General features: G+C 61.5%; 2 protein-coding genes across 2 annotated transcripts; both read right to left on the bottom strand.

Annotated features, from left to right (window-relative positions):
- Positions 1–2,026: 2,026 nt before the first annotated feature.
- LOC128765323 (D(1)-like dopamine receptor) lies at positions 2,027–3,450 on the bottom strand. Its single transcript, XM_053875986.1, has one exon. It carries the CDS (start codon positions 3,448–3,450, stop codon positions 2,149–2,151), a length of 1,302 nt encoding a protein of 433 aa, XP_053731961.1. The 3' UTR covers positions 2,027–2,148.
- A 3,783-nt stretch (positions 3,451–7,233) lies between these two features.
- LOC128764913 (cytochrome P450 26C1) lies at positions 7,234–13,866 on the bottom strand. Its single transcript, XM_053875190.1, has 7 exons — positions 13,720–13,866; positions 12,459–12,691; positions 9,990–10,214; positions 8,720–8,995; positions 8,475–8,633; positions 8,000–8,287; positions 7,234–7,917 (listed from the first exon to the last, which is right to left on the bottom strand). The coding sequence occupies exons 2-7, from the start codon at positions 12,663–12,665 to the stop codon at positions 7,573–7,575; spliced, it is 1,500 nt and encodes a 499-aa protein (XP_053731165.1). The 5' UTR covers positions 12,666–12,691; positions 13,720–13,866; the 3' UTR covers positions 7,234–7,572.
- Positions 13,867–15,052: the final 1,186 nt, after the last annotated feature.

Raw genomic sequence — 15,052 nt, 5'->3', positions numbered from 1 at the left:
TGAGCCCGTCCCCCCACTGGTCCGTAATTCATGGCCCACATAAAGGCCCAGTGCCAGGTCTCTTCTGGGCCACTCTTTGTGCCGCTGTCAGGGATCAGGCCGACCCTCCACCACATGAATGAGGAGACTCTTCTTTTTCAGGCGGGACAAAGGCTCCAGCAGGAATCTGGGTCACAGCTTAACCCCCCGCCGACTCACCCCTTCTTCCCGGCGTCTTCCTCCTTCTCATTCTGCTCAGGACAGGCCTGCTCTCGCGCTGCCAATGTTCCAGAGCCGCGTGCTGCCGCCGAGCAGTGGAGGAGATGAAGCGTGGACCTGGAGGTGCGACCTGGGACGGTCCAGAGGAACCACCCACAGCCTCATGACACTGGCACTCTGGAGCTTCACTGCCTGACCCGTGTCCCAGTTCTGAAGCCATCTGGACGGCTGGGTACCAGCTGGGCCCAGCACTGGAGACTGCTTCACCCAGGCCCCGGCGTCTGCTGAGGGACCAGGACCCTGAAGGCCTGTCTGGATGCCCTCGACCCACAGGAGGTGTCTTCCACAGTCCATTGTGCATGGTGAGTGAGGAAGAGGAGTTCATGGCCCTGAAATATGTTCCCTTGAATTGTGGAGCATCTGGAGTGAACGTCCAGTCACCAGCTCAGTTCAGGGTCCGGCTGCGCCCCCCTGCAGAAGTGCACTGGTGCTTCTGGGAGGGCCTAGAGCAGGGGATGCTGCAGCAGATGGGTGGGCTGGGCTCTCAGGTCCCGTCCCTGCGTGAGCTCAGGCTCCTGAATGAAAACACTCAGGCTTCTCTTGGAGTTGCACGTGCCCGTCTGACAGGTGTCACAGAGACGACAGCGTCATCACAAGCCAGACTCGTCCTGGGTGTTTCCATCCTCACGCTGCACAAGGCCCAAGTGGAGGAAGCCACGCCACAGCCGCCATGGAGTCACCCGCCAGAGCCCAGGCTTGGTGGGGCCCCTCTAGTGACTGTGTCCCCACACCGCTATTAAGCCCCCGGCTGACTGATGACTTTCCTTCAGGTTGAACTGTGGAGTGAGACGGCAAACAAACACAGGTGGAACTAGGTGTTTAATGCGCTGGAACCACGGAGCACAGAACTGCACAAACACCAGAAGCGCTGCGGGTCTCACGGACACGGCATGGCGCGTGACTCCGGACCCAGCTAAAGCTGTGACGGCTCCTCGGCCCGGCTCCGACTTTCTCCGCACCTGTTCAAGAGCAAACAGGAGCGCTCGGCGCACAGCTGGGGTTCAGGAGGAGGCAGCGGAGGATGAGGAGGAGCTTCGTTACTGGGCGGAGCTTCTGACCGACAGCGGCTCAGGTTCCACAAGTTCCGCGACAACATGTCGGAATGTTCGTAACACGTGTCTGGGTCTTGCTCGACGGAAGCAAAGTGCGGCGGATGGGGAGGGTGCGTCCTCCTCCTCCTCCCCCCGGAGAGTCATCTCCAGACTTCAACACAATCAGCAGCTCGTTGTCGCTTCGCTTTGCTTGTGATTGCTGCGCTGATTGTGACATCAAACTCTGACCCGTGTGTGTGTGTGCGTGTCCTCATGCAGATGACGAACCACGAGGACCCTCCTGTGATTGGAATGTGGCCGTGGAGTGGCCCTTCACATATAAACACTGGTGTCATCAGAGGAGCTCAGCGGCGGATCTGGACCCGCGCGCGCGCGCACACACGCTCAGACTCGCTCAGAGTCCTCGTGTCGTCTTTGATGGCGGTGCACACGGTCACACAAGTGCAGACGCTTTGGTTCGGCCTGCTCATGTTCAGCTTATTCGGCTGGCACCACGGCTTCTTCTTCTCGGACGACCGTATGGCTGTGTGCAAACCTGACAGGCCCAGGTGACGTCAGGTTCCCCAGCTGACAGAGCTTTTAAATGTGGCTCCAGCACTTCAACACACACGCAGCACCCAAGCAGGGACGCAGGTGTGTCCCACACCGAGGCACTTCTGAAGGTCCAGGCCCTTGTGACCTCTGACCGCCGCCTCTTTCATCCACGCCAGCAGCCGATGATGAAAGGAGCAGAGCTGTGCGGCAGGCGGACGGAGCTCCTCGCCGGGAGCGTCACAGCACTCGGCGCGTCTCTGGACTCCTGATCCCACGAGGGAGCCCGTCCGGCGCCGCGGTCCCCTCAGTTGTCGTGACGCACCTGTCCCGGTATCAGCGTCTCACACTCGAATCCGGCAGCTGATGTGAACGGCGTGATGGTCTCCCAGGAGATCTCCAGGTCCTCCTCCAGCTGGAGCCGTGCCGACCTGTCGCGGTGCCGCCAAACGCTGGACACCACGGACTCCTGGTCGAAGTGAGCGCCGGCGCCCGTCGGCCGCTCCGACTGCGGCCGCGTGGCGGGAGGCGGCGCCGGCGCCTCTCTGTGCAGCGTGGTGTCGTGGTGGTACGACACCAGCTCGTTGCTGAAGTTGACGGCTTCCACCGCGTTACTGGAGCAGAAGCGGTTGCAGCCCAAGATGGTGGCAAAGGCGCGGCGGAAGTCGGCGTTGAAGGCGTAGATGACGGGGTTGAGGGAGGAGTTGGCCCAGCCGAACCAGACGAAGACGGTGAAGGTGGTGTCGCTGACGCACGGCGGGTCGCAGAAGGGCACGGTGCAGTTGAGCACGAAGAAGGGCAGCCAGCAGCAGACGAAGACCCCCATGATGACGGACAGAGTCTTCAGCACCTTGGTCTCCTTCCTGAAGGAGGACTTGAGCGCCGCCTGGTCCAGCGGCAGGTTCTGCTCGGCCGCGCGCTCCAGGGACGCGATCCTGCGGATCTGGGTCTGAGCGATTCTGTAGATGCGAGTGTAGGTGGCGATCATGATGACCACCGGGATGTAGAAGCTGATGAGCGAGGAGGCGATGGCGTAGGTCCTGTTCAGGTTGGCCACGCAGCTCTTAGCCGCCGCGCCGCCCTCGGCGACCTCCTGACCCTCGCCGGCCTGGTGCCAGTTCAGCTGCACGGGGATGAAGGAGATGAGCACGGAGAGCGTCCACGCCACGCCGATCATGACGAAGGCCACGCGCTGCGTCATCCTGCGCTCGTACCTGAAGGGGCTGGCGATGGCCCAGTAGCGGTCCACGCTGATGATGCACAGGTGCAGGATGGAGGCGGTGGAGCACATGATGTCGAAGGCGATCCACACGCCGCAGAAGCGGCCCAGCAGCCAGGAGCCGCTCACCTCGGTGACGGCCTCCCAGGGCATCACCAGCACCGCCACCAGCAGGTCCGACACCGCCAGCGAGATCACGAAGGAGTTGGTGACCTTGGAGCGCAGGTGGCGGAACTTGACCACCGCGGCGCAGACCAGCGTGTTCCCCAGCAGCGTGGACACGATGAGGAGCGACAGCACGCAGCCCAGGAGCGCGCGAGCGCCGCCGCTCATCCCGCCCCCCTCCGAGCGAACTTCGCTGGAAGCGACCCAAACCGAGTGGTTCTCCATGGACGTCGAGCTCAGCGCCAAGTTCTCCAGATCTTCATTCAGAAGGCGCCGAGAGCCGCACGGGACGCGCACTCTCTCCCGGACAGAGTCGCTGCGGAACCGAAGGCCGGTGGTTGGGAAGCTGCGCTCTGACTCGGAGGACGCACCTGCGAGTCTGATGCTGCCACTGGAGGCTGCATCCTCCTCCTCCTCCTCCTCCTCCTCTTCAGCGCAGCGGAGCGCGCGTCTTCCTCTCTCAAGCGAAAACACAAGCACTTGCGAGCGTCAGATGACGCCGAGGTGGAGGTCAAACAGTGAAAATCCCCACGAAGCCTTTAAAAAGCGTTCAAATGAATCGATCCAACATCTTTCCAAAACACAGCACTTGCTACTTCTGCCCCAAAGCCTGCTGTTGACGACGTTGCAGTGGTCGTTACGAGCGTGTTGCACTTTCATATTCACGTCGCCGTGAGAGCAGCGCGGCCTCGATGACGCCAAAGCCTTTCACTCTCAGTGGCAGTCGCGGGTGACCCTAACCCTAACCCTCAGGTGCGGAGCTTGTTTTGTCTCTCGCGCCGTTCCCTCCTCACCTGCTCCCCTGAGCTGCTCCGCGCCGTCGTGGCATGAACGGACGGCGAGCCAGGTCAGCGCCGCTGCCACTCCGACACTAGATGGCGCCATCGGGCCTCGCCGTGTCGTCAACAGACGGCTGCTTGCGCTCAGGTGTCAGGCTCAGGTCAGGTGACCCGCAGGTCAGGTGAGGCCACCCGATCATCACATGATGATGATGATGATGATGATGGCTGTTGGAGCGGCTCGCCGTCGGATGGTGTTTTCATTATGACCCACAGATCTCACGACGCTGACAATTGGTCATAGCTGCCTCACGTTTCCATGAGCCACCTGATGAGACGCTGCCCACCGCGTGGATGGACTCTGCTTCTGTGCCACCTGCTGGGCCCAGGTGGCTGTGCTGGGCGGAGTCAGCAGCAGCAGCAGCAGGAGCCCCGCCCCTCCTCCTTGTGTAATGAGGCCCGCTGGCACATTTGGCAGAGCCCAGACGCCAAGGTGAAGAGTTGAGCCACTCCTGAGCGTGGGAGCGCGCGCACGCGCGTGTGTGTGGATGCAAGAGCTGCCGCCTTCTAATTAAAACGCTCAGCTGCGTGAAGAGGAAATGGCTTTTGGAAGCGGAGTCAAATATTTGGAGCCGCAGGCAGAGTCTCACCTTGTGTCATGGATTGACCGCGCCGAACCGTCGGAGCTCTCCTGGACCCACGGTGGGCCTGCCAGGGCCTCAACACTGGAGTCCGCATGTCTCCATTGTCCAAAAGGTCCAACTGAACCAGGGAGGAAACAAGTGAGGGAGCAGAACACACAGTGAGGTGTGGACAACAAACAGTCCACGACACACCATGAAGCCTGATATCCAACAAAAGCTTCAACCTTCCAACACGTGATCTTTCCCAGCGTGGAAGCTGCACAATCTGGTGCTGGAATCCAGAGGCCACAGGTCCGGCCGGTGACTCGGGAAGAGTTCCAGCTGTGAGCCACACAACGGCCCTTCTCTCGTCTCCCCTCTGGTAGGCGCTAGAGAGCACTGAGCTCCAGGACCTGGAGCCAGGTCCTTGTTCTGAGGCCGCAGGAGCGCAGCCTGGTGGAATGGCTCCTGAGCTGCCAGCGGTGGGAGCCCAGGGGGTCAGCGGGGGAGGAGGTGGTGCGGTGGCTCGGCCTGTCACATGCACGCGCTGGTTCTGCTTGTGCGAGCGGACGGGACCGTGTTGCTTGTGGGAGGGGAAGCTCTGACACTCACACACAGGCCAAACACGCATGACGGTGCTCCGTCACCCTCAGAAGGCGCGACTCCGGACGCCAACCCTGAGCGAACACCGGACCCTCTCCCCTTGGTTATTATGGTTCATCGGTCAGGTGTCTCACGCTCGCTTCCACGCACGACTCGGCCCAGAAGGGGTCACGGCCAGTTCACCGCCATCTTGGCTCTCACGCCGCGCCGATGTTTTGTGGAGCGACGGGCCGACGGTGACAGCCAATCATAACAGTTGAAGGCAGATGAAAGCGCCGTATGACAACAGGGCGGCGGCGCTGCGGAGCCGCTCCTCTTCACTTGACACCGATAAAAGTCCAACACTGATGCAGCCAAACGTCCTGTGTTGTCAGCTGAGCCCACGACTCAGCGTGTGTTGTCATTCCGCCGGCGCTGCGGGGACACCTTCCTCGGGCCCTGAAACAATAGTGCCGGGTCCTGACCCCGCTGTGTTTGCTTTCTCCGGCTGAGGCCCAGGCTGCAGCGCGGCCAGATCGCTTCACGCCAGACCCCGTCCTCCCTCTGCAGGGCAAACACGCCTGCGCCGCTGGAGCGTGAGGCTCCGCCCCGGCTCGCTGGGCGTGGAGCTTGGCAACTGCGGTCAGGTATGTGACGGGAAGGAAGCCTGACTGGAGCTCAGGCTGCGGCTGGGAGCAGAAGGTGCGTGTGGAGAGGCGGCCGCAGGGAACAGCTCTGGCGGCGAGCCCTTCCTACTCGCTCAGCAGCAGTCTCAGCACACTAGGTGGCGCTGAACATCACATCAAGGCTTCATGCGTCACACGGTGAAGGCCCAGTCTCTCATGTGGTGTGGGGGTCAGGAGGGTGCGCGGGGGGCGGGCCTCCTCAGATGGAGAGTGAAGAATGAGGCTGCAGGGGGAAGTGCTTTCACAGCTCCACACACCTGGGCTTCAGCGTGATGCGCTCGCCCGCGGTGCTCCTTCATCAGGAGGAGTTCAGCCTGGTCTTCAGCGGCTGGAGGCGGAGATGTCGACCTCAGCAGACTCCGCCTCTGCTCTGCTCCTCCCGCTGCATCCGGGGAACCGCGGTCTTATTCCTTCGCTCCTCCTCCTCAAGGCGGACGGCTGGAATGCTGACTGAACAGATGTTGTCTGACGAAGCCAGCAATTATGGGCTGTACAGCTGTGAGCCCCCCACATGCTCCACCTCCTCCTCCCACCTTCCCTCACCTTTACCTGCGCCCCAACACAGCGCTCCCTCCAGACAGAGGCATGTCGGTGGATCATGGGTGGGAGGCCCATCTGCTCCCTCAGATCCTTCCTTCCATCCACCCAGGAAGCAGGTGGGCAGCGGGTCGGACACGCAGCTCTCCGCGTCGGGGCGGGAGCCGCTCTGTCTGTCCCGCTCCATTGTTGCGTCAGTTGTGTAAGCGCTGACGCTCATGTGCTTCTGGAGCCGCTGCGGTTCCCACGCACCCTCCTGCCCGCTGACTGACCCGCCTGGCCAGCGGCACGGCGGTGAACCCCGGTTCAAAACGTCGCCAAGTTCACAACCACTGAGCGTCCACCAGATAACGACCTTGGCAGCGCGGCGGGGTCCTGCCGAGGACACAATTAGGCTGCGCTCCATTCTCCTGCTGCCCGTGACGGCCGCCGGCGCCGGCGCCATGACCTCAGCCCTCACCTCCTAATTGAGGTCAAACAGGATTATGTGGGCCTCTCAGACGCTCCAGCGCCAGAGGGCTCTCCTGAGAGCTTCCTGTAGTTTGGACGTCCAGAACCCAGAGGCACGGCGGGCCACATCCAGGGTCAGCAGGAGGAAAGCGGAGTACCCAGAGCAAACCCAGAGAGGTCCAGACCTGACTCATGGCAGCCTCACTTCTCCAGAGAGTCAGACTCTCCTCAGGACGTGGGCCGTGGAAACCACCATCAAACACAAGCAGCTGCTCCGCACTGGACTTTATGGACAGCGAGTGGGTGAGAGGACTATTTACAGTGAAGCAGAGAAAGTGCTATCTCCTCCATGATCCCAGACCATTGATTTCACCGCACAGCAGACACAATGAGGACAAGTGGACGCAGGCGGAGGACCAGCAGGAGGACTTCTGCGTCTGAGCCAACTCAGCTCGCTACTTCATTTCACATTTAAGCTTCTACATCCAGGAAACAGAGGCAGGTGTGGAGCTGGCCCGCCGTGGCGGCCATCTTGTCCTGGCCAGAGGCTCTGCCTGCTCAACCTTCAGCTCCACAGCGCCCCCACCTGAGCTTCCTTCTTTACATCAACAACAAACGCGACTGGACGCGCTGGAGCCTGGACACTGCGCTCCAGCAGGTGTCCCAGAGGCTCCTCCAGGTCTTTGGACACTAGAGCCCACGGCGCCGGGAGAAGTCCACGTGCAGGCCGCTGACCGGGTGCACGATGGGCACGGTCTGCATCCTGGGGAAGTCCTCTGTGGCCAGGCTCCAGCGGCAGGTGGCCGCCAGCTCCACGGCCAGGGTCTTCAGGATGAGCTGGGCCAGCTCCTTGCCCACGCAGCTGCGCGCTCCGCCGCCGAAGGGCACGTAGCTGAAGCGCCAGGCGCGGCTCTCCTCCGGCGGCGGCCTGAAGCGCTCCGGCTGGAAGAGCTCGGGACTGTGGAAGACCTGGGCCGTCTCGTGGGTGTCCCTGATGCTGTACATGACGCTCCAGCCTTTGGGCACCTGGAAGCCCTGGAACACAGAGCCACTTGGTTACGAGCGCCCGCGTGTCGGGAGCACACCAGTCTCCACGCTGCACACCACTTCGACTCACGTCCAGCTCGAAGGTGCGCAGGGCCGTGCGGTAGCCGCCGGAGACGGGCGGCAGGAGGCGCAGCACTTCCTTCACCACGCAGTCCAGGTAGCGCAGCTGGCTCAGCCGCTCCAGGGTCAGAGGGCCTGGCTCCGCCTCCTCCTCTGCGCCACGGCCCAAGCCTTCGGCCTCCAGCTCGGCTCTGACCTGCTCCACCACCGCCGGGTGGCGCAGCAGCTGCAGGACCAGGGAGGTGGAGGCGCTGGCCGTGGTGGAGTGAGCGGCGAAGATCAGCTCCACCGCCGTTTCCTGTGGGAGAGGCACGTTTCTGAGTGAGTGGAGACACCGGAGCGTGGAGCGAGCCGAACCGCACAACACGGAGCACGGAAGAGGCTGAGGGGGAGGAGCCTGACTGGCGGCGGTGACCCGCAGCGCTCGTGGCTCCGCCCTCATCCCGCGCCGCCAGAGCTCCAGGAGCACGGTCCCAGGACGCTACCTTCATCTCCTGGACGTGGAGCTCGTGGCCCAGCTCCGTGGCGCTGGACAGCATGTAGTCAAAGGCGTCGTGGTATCCGTCGCCATCCTGCCGTCGGGACAGCTTCTCCTCGATGATTTTCTCCATGTGCTCATGAAGGATCTCGCGAGCTTTAATGCCCTGGAGGAGACCAAACCAAAGCAGGAGAACAAGTGAGGGAATGTGGAGTGAACGTCTGTCCGTCTGTCCGTCCCGGCGCGTCTTGCCTTGCGCAGTCCGCTGAGCGGCGCGTCGACGGGCAGGGAGAACAGGTTGTCCATTAACTGCTCGAAGATCCGGCCCAGATACGCCACGCGCTCCTCCTCCAGCTGCAGACCCAGCAGCACCCGCAGCGCCAGGCGGAAGGTCAGCGACTTGGCCGCCACGTAGACGTCAATGGAGCCAGAGTGGTCGCACCACTTGGCCACCTCCGACTGGATCACACGCTGCAGCCGAGGCAAGTAGGACTCTAGCGCCGCCCTGCTGAAGACTTTAGCCAGGATCTGACAGAGGAGAAGGAGACTCTGAGACGCAACCAACGGACGTCTCACCACGTCAACACACATTCGCACGCACACACACACACGGGGTAGCCGACTCTGCCACGGTCCGACTCTGCCACGGTCTGACTCGACTACAGTCCGACTCGGGTACCATCCGACTCAGCTACGGTTCGACTCGGCTACAGTACCACTCAGCCATGATCTGACCCGACTACGGTCCGACTTGGCTACGGTCTGACTCAACTACGGTCTGACTCGACTACAGTCCGACCTGGCCATGGTCCGACTCGGCTACCATCCAACTCTGCCTTGGTTACAGTCCGACTTGGCTACCATCCAAATCTTCCTTGGTTACAGTCCGACTTGGCTACCATGCGACTCTGCCTTGGTTACAGTCCGACTTGGCTACAATCCGACTCTGCCTTGGTTACAGTCCGACTTGGCTACAATCCGACTCTGCCTTGGTTACAGTCCGACTTGGCTACAATCCGACTCTGCCTTGGTTACAGTCCGCCTTGGCTATGGTCCTACTTGGGTACTATCCGACTCGGCTACGGTCCGACTTGGCTACGGTCTGACTCAACTACGGTCTGACTCGACTACAGTCCGACCTGGCCATGGTCCGACTCGGCTACCATCCAAATCTTCCTTGGTTACAGTCCGACTTGGCTACCATCCAAATCTTCCTTGGTTACGGTCCGACTTGGCTATGGTCTGACTCGGCTACGATCTGACCTGACTATGGTCCGACTCGGCTACAATCCGACTCGGCTACTGTCCGACTCGGGTACCATCCGACTCAGCTACGGTTCGACTCGGCGACAGTACCACTCAGCCATGATCTGACCTGACTACGGTCCGACTTGGCTACTGTCTGATTATGTTTCCCACACAACCCAGAACCACACGGGGGTGTGAGAAGGGGGCGGGGCTTCACACACCACAGCGCTACGCGAGTTGCCACGGTCCGACCCGGCTACCACCCGGCCCTCACCTTCCTCTTCTTCTTGTGCAGCTCTCCCACAGAGTTGACCAGGGTGTTGGGCCCCAGGATGATGCGGGTGGACTGGGGCCACTGGGTGCAGACCAGCGTGTGCTCGCCCAGCAGGATCTTCCGGATGTTGTCGGCGCCCGTCACCCGGACCACAGGTTTGCCCAGCAGGTGCGTCTTGAAGACGTTCCCGTGTTTCTCTCTGCGGAGGATGTGGAAGTCGGAGCCCTGAGGAGGAGCGGGAGCAGACGTTAGGCACGTGGCCTCTCTCTCACACACACACACACACACACACACACACACACACACACACACACACACACACTGCCTCACAAGCCAGGACAGCAAGGAATGGGATGAACATGGGAAGATCCCGCCCGGAGTTGTGTTGGACTGAGGGCAGGAGGGAGGGTGGAGAAGCCGTGCTACCTGACCACAGGTTAGGATGGATGGATGGATGGAGGGAGGGCAGGAAGCAGCTGGAGAAGGAAAAGACAGATGGAAAACGTGGAGCGGAGCATGAGGGAAGCGGATGGACGAATGAAGGCAGGAATGTGTCGAGGTGGCATCATGTCCACACACGCTGCCTCCAGAGCAGAAGAATCTCCCGCCTGACGTCACACATTCTTGCTCATGAAGGTGTGGAGAGGCTTCAGCTGGTGGTGACCCCGCTCTGAGTCCTGCTCCTCGTCTGACCGTCTGGGCTCCAGGGGTCAGGGGCCGGGGCCCGAGCCAGGACCTGGGCAGAATCACAAGCCACTGGGGGGACCCTGGGAGGTTGGAGGAGGAGGAGGAGGATGGAGAGGAGGAAGAGGAGGAGGAGGAGGAGGAGGAGGAGGAGGATGGAGAGGAGGAAGAGGAGGAGGAGGAGGAGGAAGAGGAGGAGGATGGAGAGGAGGAAGAGGATGGAGAGGAGGAAGAGGATGAGAGGAGGAAGAGGAGGAGGAAGAGGAGGAGGAGGATGGAGAGGAGCAGGATGAGAGGAAGAAGAGGAGGAGGAGGAGGAGGAGGATGAGAGGATAAGGAGAAAGAGGAGGAGGAGGAGGAGGATGGAGAGGAGGAGGATGAGAGGAGGAGGAGGAGGATGAGAGGATAAGGAGGAAGAGGAGGAGGAGGAGAAGGAGGATGGAGAGGAGGAAGAGGATGGAGAGGAGGAGGATGAGAGGAGGAGGAGGAGGAGGATGAGAGGAGGAGGAGGAGGAGGATGAGAGGATAAGGAGGAGGAGGAAGAGGAGAGGAGGAGGAGGAGGAGGAGAGGAGGAGGATGAGAGGAGGAGGAAGAGGAGGAAGAGGAGGAGGAGAGGATAAGGAAGAGGAGGAAGAGGAGGAGGAGGAGGAGGATGGAGAGGAGGAAGAGGAGGAGGAGGAGGAGGAAGAGGAGGAGGATGGAGAGGAGAAAGAGGAGGAGGATGGAGAGGAGGAAGAGGAGGAGGAGGAGGAGGAGGAGGAAGAGGAGGAGGAGGAGGAGGAAGAGGAGGAGGATGGAGAGGAGGAGGAGGAGGAGGAAGAGGAAGAGGATGGAGAGGAGGAAGAGGAGAGGAGGAGGAGGAGGAGGAGGAAGAGGAGGAGGAGAGGAGGAGGAGGAGATGGAGGAGGAGGAGATGGAGGAGGAGGAGGAGGAGGATGAGAGGAGGAGGATGGAGGATGGAGGCCGCATCTGCTGCTGGGAGACTGAGCCACCAGGCCAGAAGCTTGTGGGTGAAGGGCGTCCATGAAACACAGTTCCCCAGAGAGACGCTCAGCGGGGGACTGGGCTGAAGACAAGGCACTTGTCTCACACACTCTCCGTCCCAGTCGAGGAGTCAACTCCTTCAGTTGTACAAAGCAAGTTGTTCAGTGAAGGAAGTGAAGAAGCTCCAGGCCCCAGCTGGTAGCTGAGACTCAAGGACTCACACGGGGAGAAGGACCCAGTGGCAGCTGCAGTCGCTCAGAGCGCCACCGTCTGGTGGGCGAGGGGACTGCGGGCTGTTGAGAAACACCCGTGGGGCTCGGCAGCAGAGAGGAGAGCGTCTGGACGTGCTGGAGGCCCAGGAGCATCTCCTCGCTGCTGGGGCTCCAGGCTGAGCCCCTGCTCATGATCCAGCTGGGATTCCACAGCAGGGCCACCAGCTGCAGGTCCAGTCCAAGTGCTGAGGACTGGTGGGAGAATGGTCTGATGTCATTACAGCCGTGTGCAGCGCAGGATCCCGTCACCTGCACTAAGCTCCGCCTTCCCTCCCTCTGCAGCGCCGCTCAGATGTTGCGGAGTCTGGAATGTGAGGGAGACTCACGGACCCACCAGTGGAACGCTTGTAAATCCCCTCACCACACACACACACACACACACACACGGAGCTCTCTCCTTGTGGGGACCTCTCCCCTCAACACCTGAACCAGGACTCCTTTGACTTCAGCACAAGGGGCCCACAAGGAGGCGTTTTCCCCGGCGCTGGTCCCCCCCACTAGGGCAGCGGAGCGGAAACACACACTCACCTGGAAGAGCCAGTGGAAGGTCTCCCCCACCAGGGGCCAGCCCATGGAGCCCTTGGGCAGAGGCAGGCTGCTCTGCTTGTCCCGGGTCCGGCTCCAGCGCAGGCTCCACAGCTGCTGGCTCAGAAGCAGCAGCAGCAGGGCCGACACCACCCAGGCCAGGGCTGCGGCCAGAGCCGGCGGCGCGCCACACTGGGCCAGCGGGAACATCTCCTCTGAGCAAGGGCCCCCTAGTTCTGTGGAAAGCAAGCGGCATGAGCGGGGAAGTGTCCAGGAGAGGGCGTCACGCCACAGGAGTCCGTCGGGACCAGGCCAAGGTCCCCGCAGCCGGCCGGCCTGAGCGAGGCGCGCCAGCTGCTGCAGGGACCTTCTCACTGACACGCTTCCCTCCGGACTGGGACGCGGCCGACGCACCAGCATGAAGTCGCGCGAGTCACGCGTGCACAGGCGCCAACATCGCCGACCAAGTCAAATAAATGATGGCGACCGAGTGGCCTGTCAGGGGCCAGCAGAGGAAGAGCAGCGAGCGAGCGAGCGAGTCATGCTGGAGAGCGGGAGCCTCAGCAGACGCCGCGCATCACTCAGCGTGTCTCTGGCCAGCGGGAGGAAAGTGGAGTACCCAGAGGGCCGCGGCAGACGCAGGCGCCTCCTCCAACAGTTGAGAAGAAATCAGTCAGAAGCCAGGGAGACTGGGGCGCAGTCGGTGGCACGATCCAGCTTCAAATACGTTTGGTGACTGATGAAACACTTGACGAGTATGTCAGCCCGTAAAGCGCGTGCGCCAGCGCCTGAGCGGCCCAGCAAGGAACGCACCGGAGGGAAGGCCAGCGGCAGCTCCCGCGACGGAGGCGACCCTCTTCAGACGCAAGGAAGGCGTTTTCTACACTGACCCTTTGGTCCGCGCAGCGACGCGACGCGACGCTGCGCGGACCAACCAGACGCAGACGTGGAAACTTGGCTCTCGCTTGTTCAGTTCCACCGAGCGCTCACTCCTCAACGCGAATCCCCGAAGAAGCCGCGGGCTCCGGTCCCGGAATCTGGCGTGGCCAGGTGGAGGTGCGCGACGCGCGAGCCCGTCTCATCGTCTGGACGTAGAGGAGTTACGGGCTGACACCGGACCGTTGGCTCCGGAGCCTCGGCACCGACCCGCGCTCTGCGCGCGGAGATTCCGCGGGTGGACTGGACTAAAACGGCTCACATTTTGACGTCACCGTCCGCTGCTCTGAGCGACGCTGCGATGCAGAAGCAGAAGCGCCAAACTCACCGCCAACCTGCCGCAGACCGAGCTCCACAGGTCCATGGGCAGAAGGTCCTCGCTCGCTCGCCTCTCCCCCTCAAGTGTCGGGCTTTATAGACCCGGGAGCGGGACGCGGTCCACCTTCAGCGTGACGTGGTTCCGATTATGTTAACGAGGTTCGCTCTCTGTGCGGCCACTGTGTGTGTGTGTGTGTGTGTGAGAGAGAGAGATAGAGAGAGTGTGTGTGTATGTGTGAGATATATATGTAGAGAGAGAGTGTGTGTGTGTGTTTGTACGTGCATCCTCCTATAGCTACATTTGTGGGGACTGGTGCCTGGAAGCATATCACCTTGTGAGGACCTTTAGTGAGTTGTGGATCCCCTTGGTCGGTCCCCACAAGGTTAAGCCGGAGGTTGAGGGTGAAGACTTCAGAATGACTGGGTCCAGTCTGGTCCTGGTTCAGGTGAGCCCTGTGTTGAGGGGGAGAGGCTGGGGAAAGGGTGAGGGCCAGGAGCGGTCCTCACTGAACATCAAAATAGGTGCGTGTGTGTGTGTGTGTGTCCGAGGCGGCTGCTTCAGTCCAGGCTCCATGGCGGCGGCCGGGCCTCTTGCGGGGGCCGCTCGCTCCAGTGCAAGCATTTTCACGCTGCGCCGCTCCTCTGTGGAAGTCACTCGCTCGCTCACTTTCACTCATTCATTGAAATCATGGGTTGTATCGAGTCACTAATTCATTCAAAGGAATGCGTTCAGTCTACACAGTCATTGATTTTCATGTGTTCATTTTGTCCAAACCTTGTATCAGTTTTCATGAGTTCATTCCTTCAGTTCAATCCATTGCTCGTCTGTGCATGTGCTGCTGCGCGTTAGTGACGTCAGGCCGCTCCTGAGGGCCCGGGTCAGAAGCGAGGGCCCGGAGTCTGGGGCAGGTGAGGGTCAGAGGTCAGACTCGGGAGCGGGCCCTGCTCTGAAGCCCTCTGACTCTGACTCGCCTACACTCTGGCGCAGGAGCCCCCCCCCCGTCCCGGGAGGGCCGGGTGCCGGGAGTCTTGCCGGCAGCAAGGAAACATGTAAACAGCAACACAGCTGTGCGGCTGCATTTCCTGCCTGTTGTTCTGTCCCTCCAAGAAGCCGCTGACACTTAAAGCCCCACTAATCCTTAATCCCGGCCCTCAAAAGCCCCTGTAATGGAGCCGCTGCGGCGCCCCGGGGCGGCCCCCCTCTCCCCGCACCCTCTCTTGCTGAAGGTGTCGGATCAGAGCCGCGTCGGCCCAGGCCCGTCCTGAGAGGGAGGAGGGTCTCGTCCAGCTGCAAAGACGGAGCCTGATGCAGTCGCCACCTCGCACAAGCAGGTGGTCCTGAT

Source organism: Synchiropus splendidus, chromosome 9 (genome assembly GCF_027744825.2).
Source record: "Synchiropus splendidus isolate RoL2022-P1 chromosome 9, RoL_Sspl_1.0, whole genome shotgun sequence".
In the NCBI taxonomy this organism is placed as follows: Eukaryota; Metazoa; Chordata; class Actinopteri; order Syngnathiformes; family Callionymidae; genus Synchiropus; species Synchiropus splendidus.
The sequence above is the reverse complement of the archived record's forward strand: the minus strand, read 5'-3'. Positions and strand labels throughout refer to the sequence as shown.